The 16,670-nt window shown below is 50.0% G+C and overlaps 1 protein-coding gene across 1 annotated transcript; it reads left to right on the plus strand.

Moving 5' to 3' along the window:
• Nucleotides 1–1,141: 1,141 nt before the first annotated feature.
• ACTL9 (actin like 9) lies at nt 1,142–2,392 on the plus strand (the record flags this gene model as incomplete). The annotated part of the gene is made up of 1 exon (XM_079915596.1): nt 1,142–2,392. One exon carries the CDS (start codon nt 1,142–1,144, stop codon nt 2,390–2,392), a length of 1,251 nt encoding a protein of 416 aa, XP_079771722.1.
• Between the last annotated feature and the right edge of the window lie 14,278 nt (nt 2,393–16,670).

Genomic DNA, 16,670 nt, shown 5'->3' on the forward strand with positions numbered 1-16,670 from the left:
TGGATACTGTAAGGTTGAATACAAAAAGAACTGTCCAGAAATTGTGTACTCTAGTTTTTAAAAAATTGTTTTTCAGATGACACGCATTAGCACTTCTGAAACTACTTTGTATGTATACTAGTGTTGAACAACTAAGTAAATAGTAGAAAATGAGAACTAATTAATCACTGTCAAAGAAAGATGCTTTAAAAATACATTAAACCGGGCTTCCCTGGTGGCGCAGTGGTTGAGAGTCCACCTGCCGATGCAGGGGACACGGGTTCATGCCCCGGTCCGGGAAGATCCCACATGCCGCCGAGCGATTAGGCCCGTGAGCCATGGCCACTGAGCCTGTGCGTCCGGAGCCTGTGCTCCACAATGGGAGAGGCCACAACAGTGAGAGGCAAGCGTACCGAAAAAAAAAAAAATGGGAGCAGAGGAATTGAGTAGACATTTTTCCAAAAAAGATATACAAGTGGCCAACAGGTATGTGAAAATGTGCTCGACATTACTAATTATCAGAGAAATGCAGATCAAAGCCACAAGACATCACCTCATACCTGTTAGAATGACTAGCATCGAAAAGCGATAACAGGGACTTCGCCGGTGGCTCAGTGGTTAAGAATCCACCTGCCAATGCAGGGGACATGGGTTCGAGCCCTGGTCCAGGAAGATCCCACATGCCACGGAGCAACTAAGCCCGTGCGCCACAACTACTGAGCCCACGTGCCACAAGTACTGAAGCCCATGCGCCTAGAGTCCATGCTCCACAACAAGAGAAGCCACGGCAATGAGAAGCCCGCACACCACAACAAAAGAATAGCCCCCGCTAGCCGCAACTAGAGAAAGCCCACATGCAGCAACGAAGACCCAACGCAGCCAAAAATTAATTAATTTTTTAAAAAAGAGAGCGGAGAGGGGAACCCAGATTAAATACTCTGGGAGCTTTCTGGAGCAAGGAAGGGCTCACCCTTACATCCCACCACCCCACTCCTGCATTGTGAGCAGCAAAATGACGTCATAGAGCAGCGGCCCCGCCCCCTCTCCCTCTCTCCGCCTGTGCTTGCCCCAGGCCTGGCCTCAGCCTTTTCTCTCCACACCCCCCTCACCCCAGAGGAAAGTGGGCTGCCTTGCCAAGCAACCCACGCGACCACTTACAGCCATGGATCCAAATCGGGGCAACACCCCGGGGCCCCAGACCTCCCCAGAGGCCCCCAAGCCTAGCCCGAACCCCTGCTCAATCCTGGCGAACAATACCATGCCGCAAGAACCCCCCAGCATGGTGGGCGACAGGTTGCCCCCAAAGACCCGGGCGGTGGTCATCGACATGGGCACAGGCACCTGTAAGGTGGGCTTCGCGGGGCAGGCCCGGCCCACCTACACCGTGGCCACCGTCGTCGGCTGCCAGCCCAAGAAGTCGACCACCACCGGGCCGCCGGTGCTGGAGGCGTTCATCGGCGAAGCAGCCCGCGCTCGCCCTGAGCTGATGCTGGTGCAGACCGTGCGGAACGGCATCGTGGTGGACTGGGACGCAGCCGAGCTGATCTGGCGCCACATGCTGGAACACGACCTCCTCGTGAACCCCCGGGACCACCCGCTGCTGTTCTCCGATCCGCCCTTCAGCCCCACCACCAACCGCGAGAAGCTGGTGGAGGTGGCTTTCGAGTCACTGAGCTCCCCCGCCATGTATGTGGCTTCCCAGTCAGTGCTGTCCGCCTACGCGCACGGGCGGGTCAGCGGGCTGGTGGTGGACACGGGCCACGGGGTCACCTACACGGTGCCCGTCTTCCAGGGCTACAACCTGCCTCACGCCACAGAGCGCCTGGACCTGGCGGGCACCCACCTGACCGCCTTCCTGGCGGAGATGCTGCTCGGCTCTGGCTTGCCGCTGGGGCGACAGGACCTGGACACGGTGGAGAACATCAAGCGCCGCTACTGCTATGTGGCCTCCGACTTCCTGAAGGCACAGGCCCGGCCCGAGGAGGAATGCCGCCAGACCTTGAAGCTGCCTGACGGGCGGATGGTCACGCTGGGCAAAGAGCTGTTCCGGTGCCCTGAACTGCTGTTCAGCCCCCCCGAGATCCCAGGGCTGTCGCCCGTGGGCGTCCCCACCATGGCGAAACAGAGTCTTCAGAAGGTGCCGCTGGAGTTGCGGACCGATATGGCCCAGAACGTGCTGCTCTGCGGGGGCTCTTCACTCTTCACCGGGTTTGAGGATCGCTTCCGCGCTGAGCTGCAGCGCGGTCTGCCCCCAGAGGCCCACGTGGTAGTGGCGGCCCAGCCCACCAGGAATTTCTCTGTGTGGATCGGCGGCTCCATCCTCGCCTCGCTGAGCGCCTTCAAGTTCTGCTGGGTCTTGCGGGAGCAGTACGAAGAGCAGGGGCCCCACGTCGTGTACCGCAAATGCTGCTGACACGGCCAGGGGTGGGTGTGCGCGGTGCGGGGTTGGGGCGAGTTATGGGCAGTAAAGTTTCTGCTACCCAGACGGCTCCGTCCTGCCTTCCCCCAAGGCCGGGCCCAGTCCACTGCTGGACCCACCCAGATGCGCCTGGCTGTGACCCCACAGACACACCCGCCCTGGTGGGCTACCTCCCAAGACATCCCTGGTTCTGCCCTGCTTTGACTCACCTCCCAGGAGCCATCCCCTGAGACACCCCAGTTCTGACTCCCTGACCCTCCGTCCCCCACGATCAACCCCCCTACACACACACACACACACACACACACACACACACACACACACACACCACCATGTGCTAACCCTGTCAAACCCATCTCCCACAATCCTAGTCTCCCACCACACTTGGGTTGGGATCTCCTTCCCAAGCCCACTCCAAAACTATCCCTGGTTCTCAGCACCCCAAATCCACCCACCCTTTGGTTTCCCGGGTCTGATTATCCAAAGTTCTCTGACACCCTGATGTTCTGAACATCCCCCCACAAGTGCTGCATCCCCACACCACCACAAAGATCCAGAATCTGACCCTCAAGGGTCTCCCCTACAATAGCACACTAAAGGATCCCCCAGTGTTCAAAGTCCATCCCCCAAGTTCCACCCTCCTCCAAAGCTCTGACCTCCCCACATGATTCGTTTCCCCAAACTCCTTCCATCCAGATGCTCCCACAACCCATCCCCCATCTTTACCCCCAAAGAACACCAAGTTCTGAGACCCCCAAAGCCCCCAGGATGGCCCCCTCTGCTCTCAGCCCACCCCACCCCCGCTCTGTAACTCCCCCAGAAATACTCCCACGTGATTTCTCAGTGCATCTCCTGACCCCATTCCTCAGCTCCTGGAATATCCTCCCAGGAAGGCTACGGCCCCCAGGACCATCATGTGATGACCCCACTAATGCACCTGTGTTCTGAATCCCCCAACTCCCTCCCCAAAGACATTTTTCCAGGGTTGCCCTCTGGTGAACCCCAGGACACCCCATCCTGGTATTCTCAGGCTCCCGGAACTCACCCCCAGGACCAGCCACAAGGTCCCATCTCATTAGTTGAGACACCAACAGCCAGTGACATTTACAAGGACTGCCCAGCACAATGTGACCCTGAGGCAGATACCCCAGGTGGGGGGTCCCCCTGGACACTGGCTCTCTCCTGCCAACCCCACACAAGTCTCCAGTGCTAGTTGTCCTGGGCTGTCCATCCCCACCACCTTCCATTCCACTAGTGTTTCATTCCAAGTTCACCCCATCTCCCCAGACCTCTCTCGGCATATTCCTACTATGCCACCCCAGGGGCTTTCTCTGGGACCTGCCCTGAGGATGTCCTATGAAGCCTCTACTACCCCACCTGCAGGGTGGAGGGGCTGGACATTCTCCCCACAGGGTATCCTCAGTCCCCTCTCGCTGCTCTGCCCTTATCCTCAGCCACCGAGGCCCCTGCTGGAGGCAGGACCCTTTGCCTTTATGCCGTCTAGCTCAGCCCAGTTAATGTCAGGATCCCTGGCCAGCAGCCTGGACACATCCTCCCAATGTAGCAACAAAATAAGCCTGAGCTGTCAGAGCTTATCCACGTTCATGCTGGGTCCAAGGGATCATTCATTCATTCAAACAGTCAATGCTTACTGAACTTCACTCACAGGCTTTGTCTCTCCCTGAGTCTTTCTGTGTGTCTCTTTGGTTTTGGTTTTTATTTGTTCACTTGATGTGTTTTTCTCTCTGACTCACCTGCCAGCACTAGTTCTTATGCAGGAATTTTCCAGCGTGGAAACTCCTATATTCATGGAGCGTGTGAGCCCACCCCACTCCCCCATCTGCCATCAGGCAATGGGAGGGAGTGAAGGCCCTGGTCATCCCCACCCACCCTGTACCACTGTGTCCTGGGCAGTGGCTCCAGCCCCCTCACAGGCCAGTGGGTGGTCCTCAGCTGAGAGGACAGCCTCACAGACAGGCTCAGATCCCCATATCACAAGCATGCAAGGTTGGACCCCCTCCCTTGCCTTCCCTCCTGCTGGCAGCCTCAACCTGTAGAATCAGCAAGATCTCCCAGGAGGTTATGAAGTGGTGAGGGGAACTGCTCATTCTTCCCACCAGGGGGCAGCACCTCCAAGCACAAGGCCTTAAGGGCAGAGCCGAATTTAGAACCACGATGGCTGCAGCAAACTTGGCATCCCAGACCTACCCCAAACCATGATGTCAGGGCACTGCCAGCCACACACACACAGAGAAGGCACGTGGGACAGGCTGAGTCTCAGAAGTCACAGGAAGTGAGGAGGATGCAGAAACCCCTGCCACCCTTGGGCTGCTGGGAAACCCAAAGGACACTCACTTAGACCAGACTAAGTTTCCCCCAGCTCCAAACCTTCCCTGAGATAGAGATTTCCTCTGCAACCCTCTGGAAATGTGCCCCCCCATTTGCACACTCCCAGGGATGGGGAGCTCACTACTTCAAGTCTGTGTTAGAAATCTCAACTCATGGACTTCCCTGGGGACGCAGTGGTTAAGAATCTGCCTGCCAATGCAGGGGACACGGGTTTGAGCCCTGGTCCAGGAAGATCCCACATGCCATGGAGCAACTAAGCCCATGCGCCACACTACTGAGCCCGCGCACCTAGAGCCCATGTTCTGCAACAAAAGAAGCCACTGCAATAAGAAGCCCGTGCACCGCAATGAAGAGTAGCCCCCGCTCACTGCAACTAGAGAAAGCCCGCGCACAACAACGAAGACCCAACACAGCCCAAAATAAATAAATTAATTAATTAAAAAAAAATCTCAAGTCATCCCAGGAGTCTTAGGTAAACCTCTGCAGTCTGCTTGCCACCCCCCATCCAGAGCACTGAGAGCACCAGAGACCCTGAGCCCCCCACTCAGGCCCACATGCACCCCTGGACTCTACTCTCTCCCAAACCCAACATCCTCAAGTTTTTCCATTTCTGGCTTTAAGTCACTCACGCACCCATTCCACAAACATTCATTGGCCACCCACTACATGCCCAGCACCGTGCTCAAATCTAAGGAAACCACAGTGATCAAGAAATGGGGTCTCAGGAAACCACAGTCAACAAGAAATGGGGTCTCAGCCTCCCAGACCCTCCTCGGAAGGTCTGACCAGGTCACTTCTTCCATCAACTTCCAACTGCCTGATATCTGTTCCACACACTGACCCACAAGTCCTTTCCTTCTTATGGCCTCAAAAGCACACACTTCCTTCCCACCCCAGCCCAGGCCTCTTCATTGCTCACCTGGAGGATTGTGGGAGCCTCCGCCCTGGTGCCCTGGTCACCTCTCTCACCCTCTGGAAGGCCCTTGCAGAGGATTTCTGCAAAGCGTAACTTAGAACCCTCTGGTGGAAAACAAAACCCAAGTTCTTATGATAGCTCTGAATCCTCTGCCAGCCTCTCCAGACTTCTCCTTGACTTTCCCTCCCACCACCTTCACCCCCAACACACCAGTTGCCTTTCTGTTCCTCAAACATACTGTTACGGGCTGCATGTGTCCCTCCCAGAATTCCTATGCTGGAGATTGGGCCCTAATCCAATATGACAAGTGTCCTTATAAAAAGGGGAAATTATGACAACACACACAGAGGGAAGGCCATGTGAGGACACAACAAGAAGACAGCCGTCTACAAGCCGAGGAGAGAGGCCTCAGAAGAAACCAGCCCTGCCAACACCTTGACCTTGCATTTCTAGCCTCTGTAATTGTGAGAAAATAAATGTCTGTTGTATAAGCCATCTAGTCTGTAATCTATTTTGTTATGGCAACCCCAGTAGACTAAGAGAGATTTTACCAAGTGTGGTTCGGAAGGTAGTTATAATGCCAGCTACAACCATGTGGCCAATTACAGAAATGAGGACTATAACTGTCATGAGTACTTCTCTCTTGTTTTTTATGAATATGTGTGTATATTACATATATACACACATATGTATGTATATGTATATATATATATATAAACCAAATATCTTTGTTTTCTTCCCTCTTTTATCTCCATATCATGTAACATAAGATGTATTGACTTTATAGCATAGTATTTAAATATTGTTCACTTTACATCCTAGTATTTAAATTAGGGTATCAAAGAGAAGGGTAAATGTAACTCAATTACTTTATCTCCTCACCCTGAACAATGTTAAGACAAATGACAATTCAAAAAATAAATTAAATAAATTATAAGTAATTTTTAAATGACAAATGGAGTAAACTACAGTTCATAACACAAAGGGACAGTGTCCATAATATATAAAGAGCTCTTGGAAACAATCAATAAGAAAAATATTACAACAGTCCATGGAAAAGTTAAAAAAGGATATTAAATTTGAGCTCACAGAGAAAGAAACACAAATGGTTCTTAGTCACAAGAGAAGATTCTCAATCTCATAAGGGAAATGAACTTTAAAACTACACTGCAAGACCATGTTTAATCCATCAGATTGGCAGAGATCAAAAGGTTTGATAACTCCCCAGGTTGGTGAGGCTCTGGGGAAACTGGTACTCTCTTATTCTGATGATGCAGAAGGAAACTGGTACAAACCCTTACGCAGAACAAATGGTAATATCTACCTAAATGACAAATGCACACACCTTCCAAGCCAGCTATCACACTTCCAGGAATTTCTCCTTCAGATACACTCACTCGTATGTGAAATGACATCAGTGCAGTTATCCACTGTACGGTGCAGCACTTTATTGTGGCAAAACATAGGAAAAAACATTATGTGTTGCCAACGTTATGTGACCATCCATGGAAACTGGTTACATAAATGTCATTCAAACATAGAGTAATACTACACAGCTCTTAAAAAGGAACCAGCAAGCTCTGTTCACTGACATGGACTGCAAGCCAACATATATTTTAAATGAAAAAAAAGAAGGCCCAGAATGGTATGTTACCATTTATGTAAAAAAAAAAAAAAAAGGATTAAAAGGATATGTAGATATTTGCTTGGAAATGCCTAGAATATCTCTAGATGATCTCACAAGAAATCTGACTGGTGGCTGCTGCTAGACCAGATTTTTTCCAGTTTTATTTCATTATTACGCTTCAAGGAACAATCATTTTTAGACTTTTTTTTTCTTAATTGTCCCATACAAAAGTTTAACACAACAGAGGTACTATGTATCTATACTATATCTATACATATATAGTCTGTGTATACCTGTGCTTTATACATAAACAGGTTTTTTTGCACACACCCCTAAACCAATTTTCACTCCTTTGGGGACAATATCATCTCCACTGAGGATTGATGCTCTTGGGGAGGTGACCAGGGAGCCTTTGCAAAGTGGGGAGGAGACTGCTCACTGCCTGCCCTTGTGAAGTACAGTAAGTCCCTTACATACAGACAAGTTCCGTTCCAAGAGCACGTTCGTAAGTCAAATTCTTTTGTAAGTCCAACAAAGTTAGCCTAAGTACCCAACTAACACAATCGGCTGTATAGTACCATACTGTAAAAGGTTTATAATACTTTTCACACAAATAATACATAAAAAACAAACAAACACACAAAATAAAGGAAACATTTTTAATCTTACAGTATAGCACCTTGAAAAGTACAATAGTACCAGCTACATCACCACTACATTTACGCTTGCTTCCAGACATCCTGGGCTTGAAATAAAGATACAGTACTGTACAGTAAAGTACACAAAGCACTTGTAGAGAATGAACACACATGAATGAACACACATGACAATGTACGTCAGACACGTGAACTAACTTACGTGATTGGTCATGAGAACGCACGTTCGCATCTTTGAAAGTTCCTTCATACGTAGGGGACTTACTATATTAAAATTTTGAAACATGTAAATATGTTTTTGGGGGGTGAAGTAGAAAAGAACAGCTTTATTGCTTTGCCAGGTGAAGGGGGCCACAGGGGGCTAATGTTCTCAAAACTGTGTGTCCCTATGAATATATATTTTTTAATATGGAAATTTATTTTAGGTTCCTCTGGTGTCCACCCAGGTAGCTCTGTTTTCTCTCTCTCTCCCTAGCTGTGATCCTCTGATTTGTTTGATTCCTTGTCAATGGATGATGTCAATGGATGGTGTCTCCCGCCTCAGCCTTGAGTTTGGGGAGGGCAGAGGCCCCAGGTGTATATGTACCCAGCGCACAGTCATGCCCAATAAACGTTTGTTGAATGACTAAATGAATAAGCTGTGACTTTGGCTGAGCTAAGAGGAATCCTCCTACATAGGGACCCCTCTTCCTCTCTTCCTCCTGACACTGGAGTCATAGAGACCAGGGTTCTAGCATCATCTCTTCACATGCTGTACGACCTTGGACAAGTAACCAGACCTCTCTGAGTCTCACTCAACGCACCTGTAAAGTGAGGGTGACATCAGTGCTCACTGCAGGGAGGCTTTATAAGGGTTAAGTCAGATCATACAGGTGCTCTGGGAAGTATGGAAGGATACATGTCAAACTGCCATTGTCTTTGGGGCTGTGAGGAGGGACGGGAGTTTTTGCATTTACTCTGTATATCAATGCATTGTTTGAGTGTTCTACAATGCAAATGCCTCCATAGAAATAATTCCTTCAAACCATTTTGAGTAATGCATAAAATGGACTTAACACACTCAGTACACAGCAAGTGGTTAATACATGGTGATGAGGCAGCTGTTTCAACTAGAGTGTGCCAAAGACAGATTCCATGTCGTCCAGCCAGCCCACTGGCCACCAAGAGTCTGGAGACAGACCCTCCTCCAAGAGTTTGACCAGAGAGAGAATCCACCAAGTGACCTTAGTCCAGACTGCCTGTCCTTTGGGGGACCCAGCAGAGGAAGTCTTTGGAGGAGGTGGGGTCATCCCACCAGGTAAATCACAGACCAATTGGAGATTAAGGTGGAGTGAATATTGCACGGCCGAAAAGTACAGCATCAGAGCTTGGCTTCCTTTTAAAATTTGACCGCTTGTTTATCATGGAATTTTTTGCATTCATTTTAATTTTTTTACATGTTGCATTGATGCCAGGAGCTGGGGGGAGGGGGCAGCGCAGAGTGATGCCTATGGGTATAGGGTTTCTTTCTGGGGTGATGAAACTGTTCTGTAGTAGACAGGGGTGATGGTTACACAACCCTGTGAATGTACTAACTACCTCGGAATTGTACACTTTCAAAGGGTGAATTGTATGGTATGGGAGATAATCTCGATTAAAAGCATTGCACTGAAATATTCTTTATTTTATAAGCCCTAGAGATCTAATGCACAGTATAGTGAATATAGATAACAATATTGTATTATCATCATCAGATTTGCTAAGACTGGAACTTAATTATTCCGACCACTAAAGACAAATGATAATAATGGACCGCGACAGAGGTGTAACTATCACTACAGTGGCAATCATGTTACAATACATAAATGTATCAAATTAGCGTGTTGTACACCTTAAATTTACACAATGTTATATGCGAAATATATTTCGAAGTTTTTTCACTTTGATTACTGAGATGTTGGGAGCCCCCTTAAATTTGCTCATGAGAATGCCTCACTCGCCTCACCCTAATCCCAGCTGCGTGGACACTAGGAGGTGGTGAGGATCTCAGATGGTTTTCGTGAGACTGGCCCAGGAAGAGACACACGAAGATCAGACTCCTCTAGACCTTGGCCGCAGGGCCTGCTTCCTTCCAGGAAATCACCGACACCACCACCTACCACCCCCAGTTGGGTACCTGCAGCTGCTGGTTGCATCCCCCAGCCAGGTCACTGCCCCAGGAGCAAGGAAGGACTCAGCCAACACCCCACCCCATCCCAGCACAGTGAAGTTAAACCCAACAGGGAAGTTTAACTCCCGACAGACAGGGAATTCTGGTTTTAGCAGGATTGTTCACACAATCACACACACAATCACACACACACACACACACACACACACACACACACACACACACACACACACACCCTTACCCCAGCTATCACCTGGGGCCTCTTGAAACTTTGTATGGACAGATGAGGCTGTCAGATGTGTGGAAGAAAGGTGGAGGAGGGGGTACTGGACCAGGGGACAGGGTTCCAGATCAGGGGCTAATAGATTTTCCAGGAACCCCACTCACAGTTGATCAAGTCACCAAGCAATGGGTGGAAAAGCCCAGCCCACCTGGTTGGCAATCACCCCTCAGGGGGCAAGTCAGCTCCAGGGTCTCACTATCTTCCACCCACTTCTCACCAGTCCACGCCTCCGCCAACCCGGGTTGCCACCCCCTTCCTCCTGATGGGCACCCAGCATCCCTTTCTTCTCCTCCATTCTGACTGCCACCCCCCCTTAGAAACCCATGAATCTCTTTTGCAAGAAGCAAATCTGATCACACTCCTCTCCTGCTCAATATCCCTCCATGGCTCCCTATGGCCCTGGGGCTAAATAATTTTCCCAGAACCCCAACGAAGCCTGGACCAAAGCCCTGCTAACCCCCCATGGCTCCCCATTGCATTCTGCATTCCATTCCCAAATGCTTCTTTCATTCCCTGGAACTCAGCACTTTCCCTCCTGCCTCAGAGACTTTGCACAAGCTGCTGCCTCCACCTGGAACACTTTCTCTTCTCCCGTCTTTCCCTAGTTAATGCCTATATCCCTGCTTCAAATCTCAGCTCTGGGAAGCCCTTTATGACTGCCCAGGTGGGTCAGGTCCACCAGCACCAGGCATCAGTCCCACCTAACATTTATCAGGATTGTTCATTATGTCTGTGCATGTGACTCAGCCCAGGTCAGCCTCCCCCAGTGAACTGTGACTTCCAGGAGGTCTGGAAACTGGCACATAGTAGGTCCTCAACCAACACTTACTTGACAGTTTGATTGCTTTCTGCCCAGTAGAAGGAACAGATAATAAACACGAAAAGAAATAAGAATTTTAGATGGTAAAAATACACAATACTATATATTAAATAGATAACTAATAAGGACCTATTGTATAGCACAGGGAACTCTACCCAATATTCTGTAATCACCTATGTGGGAAAAGAATCTGAAAAATGGTGGATATATGTATATGTATAACTGATTCACTTTTCTGTACACCTGAAACTAACACAACATTGTAAATCAACTATACTCCAATAAAAACAATATGCCCCGAAGAAAATTAAACAGGGTGATGTGATGGGTGATCAGACAGGAAGGACCCAAGAAGATGAGGGAAGAGCATTCCAGGCCGAGGGAACTGCAAGGGTAAAGGCCTGGAGGCAGGGCCCACTTGGTGTGCTTGGAGAACACAGTGGAGTGAGTGGGGAGAAAGAGGGAGGGAGTGAGGGCAGGTCGTGATATATTCCAATATGATATATTCCAAAAGTTTCATTGTTTGTGGCAAGAAGAGCCCAGGAAGATGGCTCAGCATCAGGAGAGGACAGATAAGCTTGGGGCAGGGCGGGGTACAAGGTGAGGGTCCCCACGAAGATCATTCATCAGGAAGGCTTAGAACCACAGAGCATCAGAACCTGACAAGGGAACCTGAGGCCATCTAGCGTGTCCCTGGCAGAGCCCGGATTCGAACCCAGGTTCCCTGTTTCCCGAATCCAGCTGGTCTCACTGCTCTCCCCTATTTCCTGAGGATCTGAAATTTGAATGATTCCTGGGTTTGACTAGGGGGACAGGAGGGAGGGCATGCTGGGTAGGGGAACAGCAAAGGTAGCCGTGTGGAAGCCACGGGAAAGCAAGGTGCAGGAAGTGGAGAATAATAACCACTAGCAAGTATCAGCCCTTCCTACCTACCAGACGCTGCTGCGCTAACCGCCCAGGGCGCGTTACCTCCTCCTCTTCTCCCTCTGAGGTTAGAACTATTATTATCTCCACTCCACAGAAGGGGAAACTGAGGCCCAGGGAGGTGATGCAAAGGCCCCAGAAGCAGTGCAGAGCCCTCCTTCGCTTCGAGCCGCACACCCAGGCCCCAAGACAGGAAGACAGTGGCCAGGACAGCCCTGTTAGAGGGCGGGGGAGGGGCCGGGCCAAACCGCGGACAGGATTTCTCAGAATTTACAGTATGATGGGGGGAGGGGAGGTTGGGGACGCCCCCAGAACCTGCGGAGCCACAGGCGGAGAGGCGGCGGGAGAGAGTGGGTGGCGAGGGGGCCCAGCTCGCGCTTTATGGGAGAGGGCTCCGCTCTCCTCCATCCCCCCACCTCTTTGAACCTCAGCCCCCGCAAGAGGGCTTAGGGGGCCACGTATGCGGAGACTCGAGGGGCTCCCTGCACACCAGGCTCTAGCATATGTGTGCAAGTGTGTGCTTCATGTCCCCACACAGACCCTAGCACACACATGTGCATGCATTTGTCACATCACACGTGCACACCCAGGCCAGTGTGTGTGTGTGTGTGTGTGTGTGTGTGCGCGTGCGTGCACGTGTGCGCGCGCGCACACAAGTAAACTCAGGCAGACCCAGGCGTTTCACCCCCAGTCACCCAGGCATACCACAAAGTGGGGGGCTGGTGGAGTTCCCCTGAAGCAGGAGATAGATGGGCCCCAGACTGAGCAGCTGGAGTTTGTCCCCTGTGGACAGATACTCCAAACTAGCAGGAGCCAGAGAGGAGGCTGGGTCCTGCCCAGATAACAGACGAGACCACATATGTCTCAGTCTTGAGGTCAAGGAGACCTTCCTGACTGTACATGTGCAGAAAGGCTCCTTGGAGGTCAAAAAGGGACTGATGTCAACGTACCCATAGGCCTCTTCTCTAGAATCCATCTTGGCTAAGAGATGCGCTGTCACACATGGGAGGACCCTGAGATAAAACAATTCGGACTCAGAACCAGGCAAAGCAAGAGGACGGGCCAGAGGAGACCCGGAAGAAATGCCCCATGTGAGTGACTGAAACTACCATGAGGGCGCAGCTCTTTCTCTGAGTCCGCCCACGTGTCTATCCACACATACCCTTTTTCCTCCTAATAAACACTTTACTTGTTTCACCACTTTCTGTCCCTTTGTGGAAATTTACTTCTACAGTGCTGAGAGAGGCCAGGGCCTTGTCACTGGCCACTGGTCCCTGGTGGTCTAGTGGTTAGGATTCAGCCCTCTCACTGCCTCGGCCTGACATCAATCTCTGGCCGGGGGACCAAAATCCTGCTTCAAGCTGCTGCAGGCCAAAGCCACCCTAGATCAGCCCCTCCCCCATCTCCCTGAGGGCGGTGTGCCCAGGCTGGGACCCGACAGGGGGCCGTGTCCTTCCACATCCCCTCTGCACTCTGTGCCCAGTTCCCTGGTCAATCTCTTCTTTTCCATCTCTCAGGGGCCCATCTGTCCTCTGTGCATGGCAGACTCAATGGCATTTTTTTTTTAATTGAGGTGAAAATTAACATTTTGTGTGTGTGTCAGGATTATTCCATTTTATTCTTTTTTTTCAACATCTTTATTGGAGTATAATTGCTTTACAATGGTGTGTTAGTTTCTGCTGTACAACAAAGTGAATCAGCTGTACGTATACATATATTCCCATATCTCCTCCGTCTTGCATCTCCCTCCCACCCTCCCTATCCCACCGCTCTAGGTGGTGAAAATTAACATTTTAAAGTGAACAGTTCAGGAGTATTTAGTGCATTCACAAGGTTATGCAACCACCACCTCTCTCTAGTTCCAAAACATTTTCATCTCCCCAAAAGGAATCCCTGTGCCCATTAAGTAGTCACTCCTGACTCCCCCCAGCCCCTGGCAACCAGCCACCAACCTGCTTTCTGTCTCTGTGGGTTTGTCTATTTTGAATATTTTGTATAAATGGAATCATACAACACGTGGCCTTTGGTGACCGGCTTCTCTCACTCGTGTTTTCCAGATCTCGGTTCAAATGTCACCTCCTCCGAGGGACCTTCCCTGACCTCCCCCCGCCCCCAAATGCCTCAGCCCACAGCCCTCAGCAGCATCTGACATAATCTTGACCATCTATTTGTTCACTCAAAGGCTGTCCCTCTCCTCAAAGACACAGGCTCCAAAGGGCAAGGATTGGTTTCATCCTCTCTGAAAAGTTGTCAGTGACGGAATGAATGACCCACGTGACACTGTCCTTCCTTGTCTCTCTCTGCCCCATAACATGGCCTCAATTTCCTTGTCAATCGTCAGATTCAATTCGACAGTATTTATCACGCACCTGCTCTTTGACAGATCCTGTCCCAGATACTTGGGCTCCTTCAGGGAACACAACAGACGGGCCCCCTATTCCCATGGCACCTTCATCCTCGAGGTGGAGACAGACAAAACTGGTGACACAGGATTCAACTGCAGTTGAAGTTGTTACTAGGAGGATCAACTGTTCTTATCCAATTCGTTTATTCATTCAACAAATACTTATGGAATACCTACTGTGTGTAGGATAGATGTAAAGAAGCAGAGGCATTTTAGAGTGGATGTTCAGGGAAAGCCTTCCCTAAGAAAGTAGTGCTTGAACCAAGACCTAAAAATGGAAAAGGAGAGCTTTTGGGGTTTGGGGGGGATTTTTTGTTGTTGTTATTGCTGTTGTTTTTTGGCCATGCTGCATGGCATGTGGGATCTTAGTTCCCCGACCAGGGATTGAACCCATGCCCACTGCAGTGGAAGCACGGAGTCTTAACCACTGGACTTCCAGGGAAGTCCCCAGGAGAGGCATTTAAAGACTGAGGGAAAAGCATTATAGGCAGAGGGAACAGCAAGGACAGAAACCTGAGGCAGAAAAGGATTTCAAGGAAGAGAAATTTGGCCATGACACCAGTGCAGCGATGAGGGGGTGAAATGGCCCATTTGGTGTTGGCTGTTTGATGTTAGGCAACGTGTATAACTGCTCCAAACCTCAGTTTCCCTGTCTGTTAATGAGGATAATAATAACGAAGTCTTTGCAGAAGGTGAAACAAAATCCAAGGCAGAGGGACTGGCTCAAACCAGGCAGCTGGGAAATGAGCCCACTTGTCCTGGGTGACAGACCCTCAGGGGTCACAGTAATTGTAGAGCAGATGTAAACCTCTACCTCATTTTCACCCCCTGGTCTTGTATAGCCGTCCTCCCACTGTTGCCAGGTGGAGCCAATTATCTCCAGCTTATCTCCAACTCTTCCAGTTTACCTGAGCCCACTCAACCTCACCTTCTCCTGCTCACTAACTTGCTGACCTCCCCCCAGCCTTGGCATGCCCTGCAACTTTCTCACCGAATACACACATACCTGACAGCCCTCCCTCCCACACTTGTCCAAAATGGGTTTTTTTGGAAGGCAGTTTTATAACGAAGAAAAGAAAAACATGTGCATTTACCTTCCATGAATCTGCCTCATGGAGCAGCTTTACCTGCTTCACCTCTCATATCACAGAAAGGGTTAAAAACAGGGATAGGATAAGCACCCTGGCTCTAAGGGCAGGGGACGTGTGGCCATCTGTGGGAAGATTAGTCACAGCAACACTGTGGTTAGTCACCCCCTTTCTCAAGACAATGAGCCAGTTCTCTTGTGCTTGTGTGGTGGCTTTATTTATTTTCACTCAACCTCACACACCACAGGATGGAGTGGGGTGGGGAGGAAGGACAGTTACAGCAGAATTATGCTCAGAAACTCCCCGGCACCCCCGTCTCACTCAGAGAGGAAGCCAGAGTCCTCACCTCGACCCACAGGCCCTGTGTGACCTGCCCCCCATCACCTCCCTGTCCCCACCTCCTCCCACTCTCTCCCCTCCATCATGGCCTCAGCCACATGAGCTTCCTCTATGTTTCTCCAACTCAGCAGGCATGGTCCTTTCTCAGGACTTTGGCACAGAGAGTTCTTTTTGCCTAAGGAGGGCTCTTCCCCCAGCACATGTATAGCTCCCTCAAGTCTCTGCTCAAGTGTTACCTTCTCAACAAGGACCTACCTGACCTCTCGATTTCAATTTTTATAACTCACCCAAAACTACCTCTCCCAAGCCCCCTACTTCTTTGTTCTCCATGACACTTATCACCAGTGATCCTACTATACGTTTTTCTTGTTTATTTTTTTATCTGCCTCCCTCACTAGGCTGCCAGCACCACAGAGGCAGGAACCATATCTGTTCTGTTCATTGCTCTTTCTCCAGTGCCTGGAACATGGTATGTGATCAATAAACATTTTCTAAAGGAGTAAAGGAATTTTTTAAATGAGTGAATGAACAGTTATTATGACTGAGCCATAAGTTTAGCCCCAAGCCCCCCGGTGGCCAAAACAAAAATGGAAACAGGATTAGTTATATTCTCTATGAGGATGAAACAAGCCAGTTCCCAGGGAAAGACGTGTGCCCAGCCATTTATGTACTTCTCAATTAATCTTCACAAGACATCCCTGCAGGATGAGCGTGTTC

The sequence above is a fragment of the Stenella coeruleoalba genome (assembly GCF_951394435.1).
Source record: "Stenella coeruleoalba genome assembly, chromosome: 3".
Lineage (NCBI taxonomy): Eukaryota > Metazoa > Chordata > Mammalia > Artiodactyla > Delphinidae > Stenella > Stenella coeruleoalba.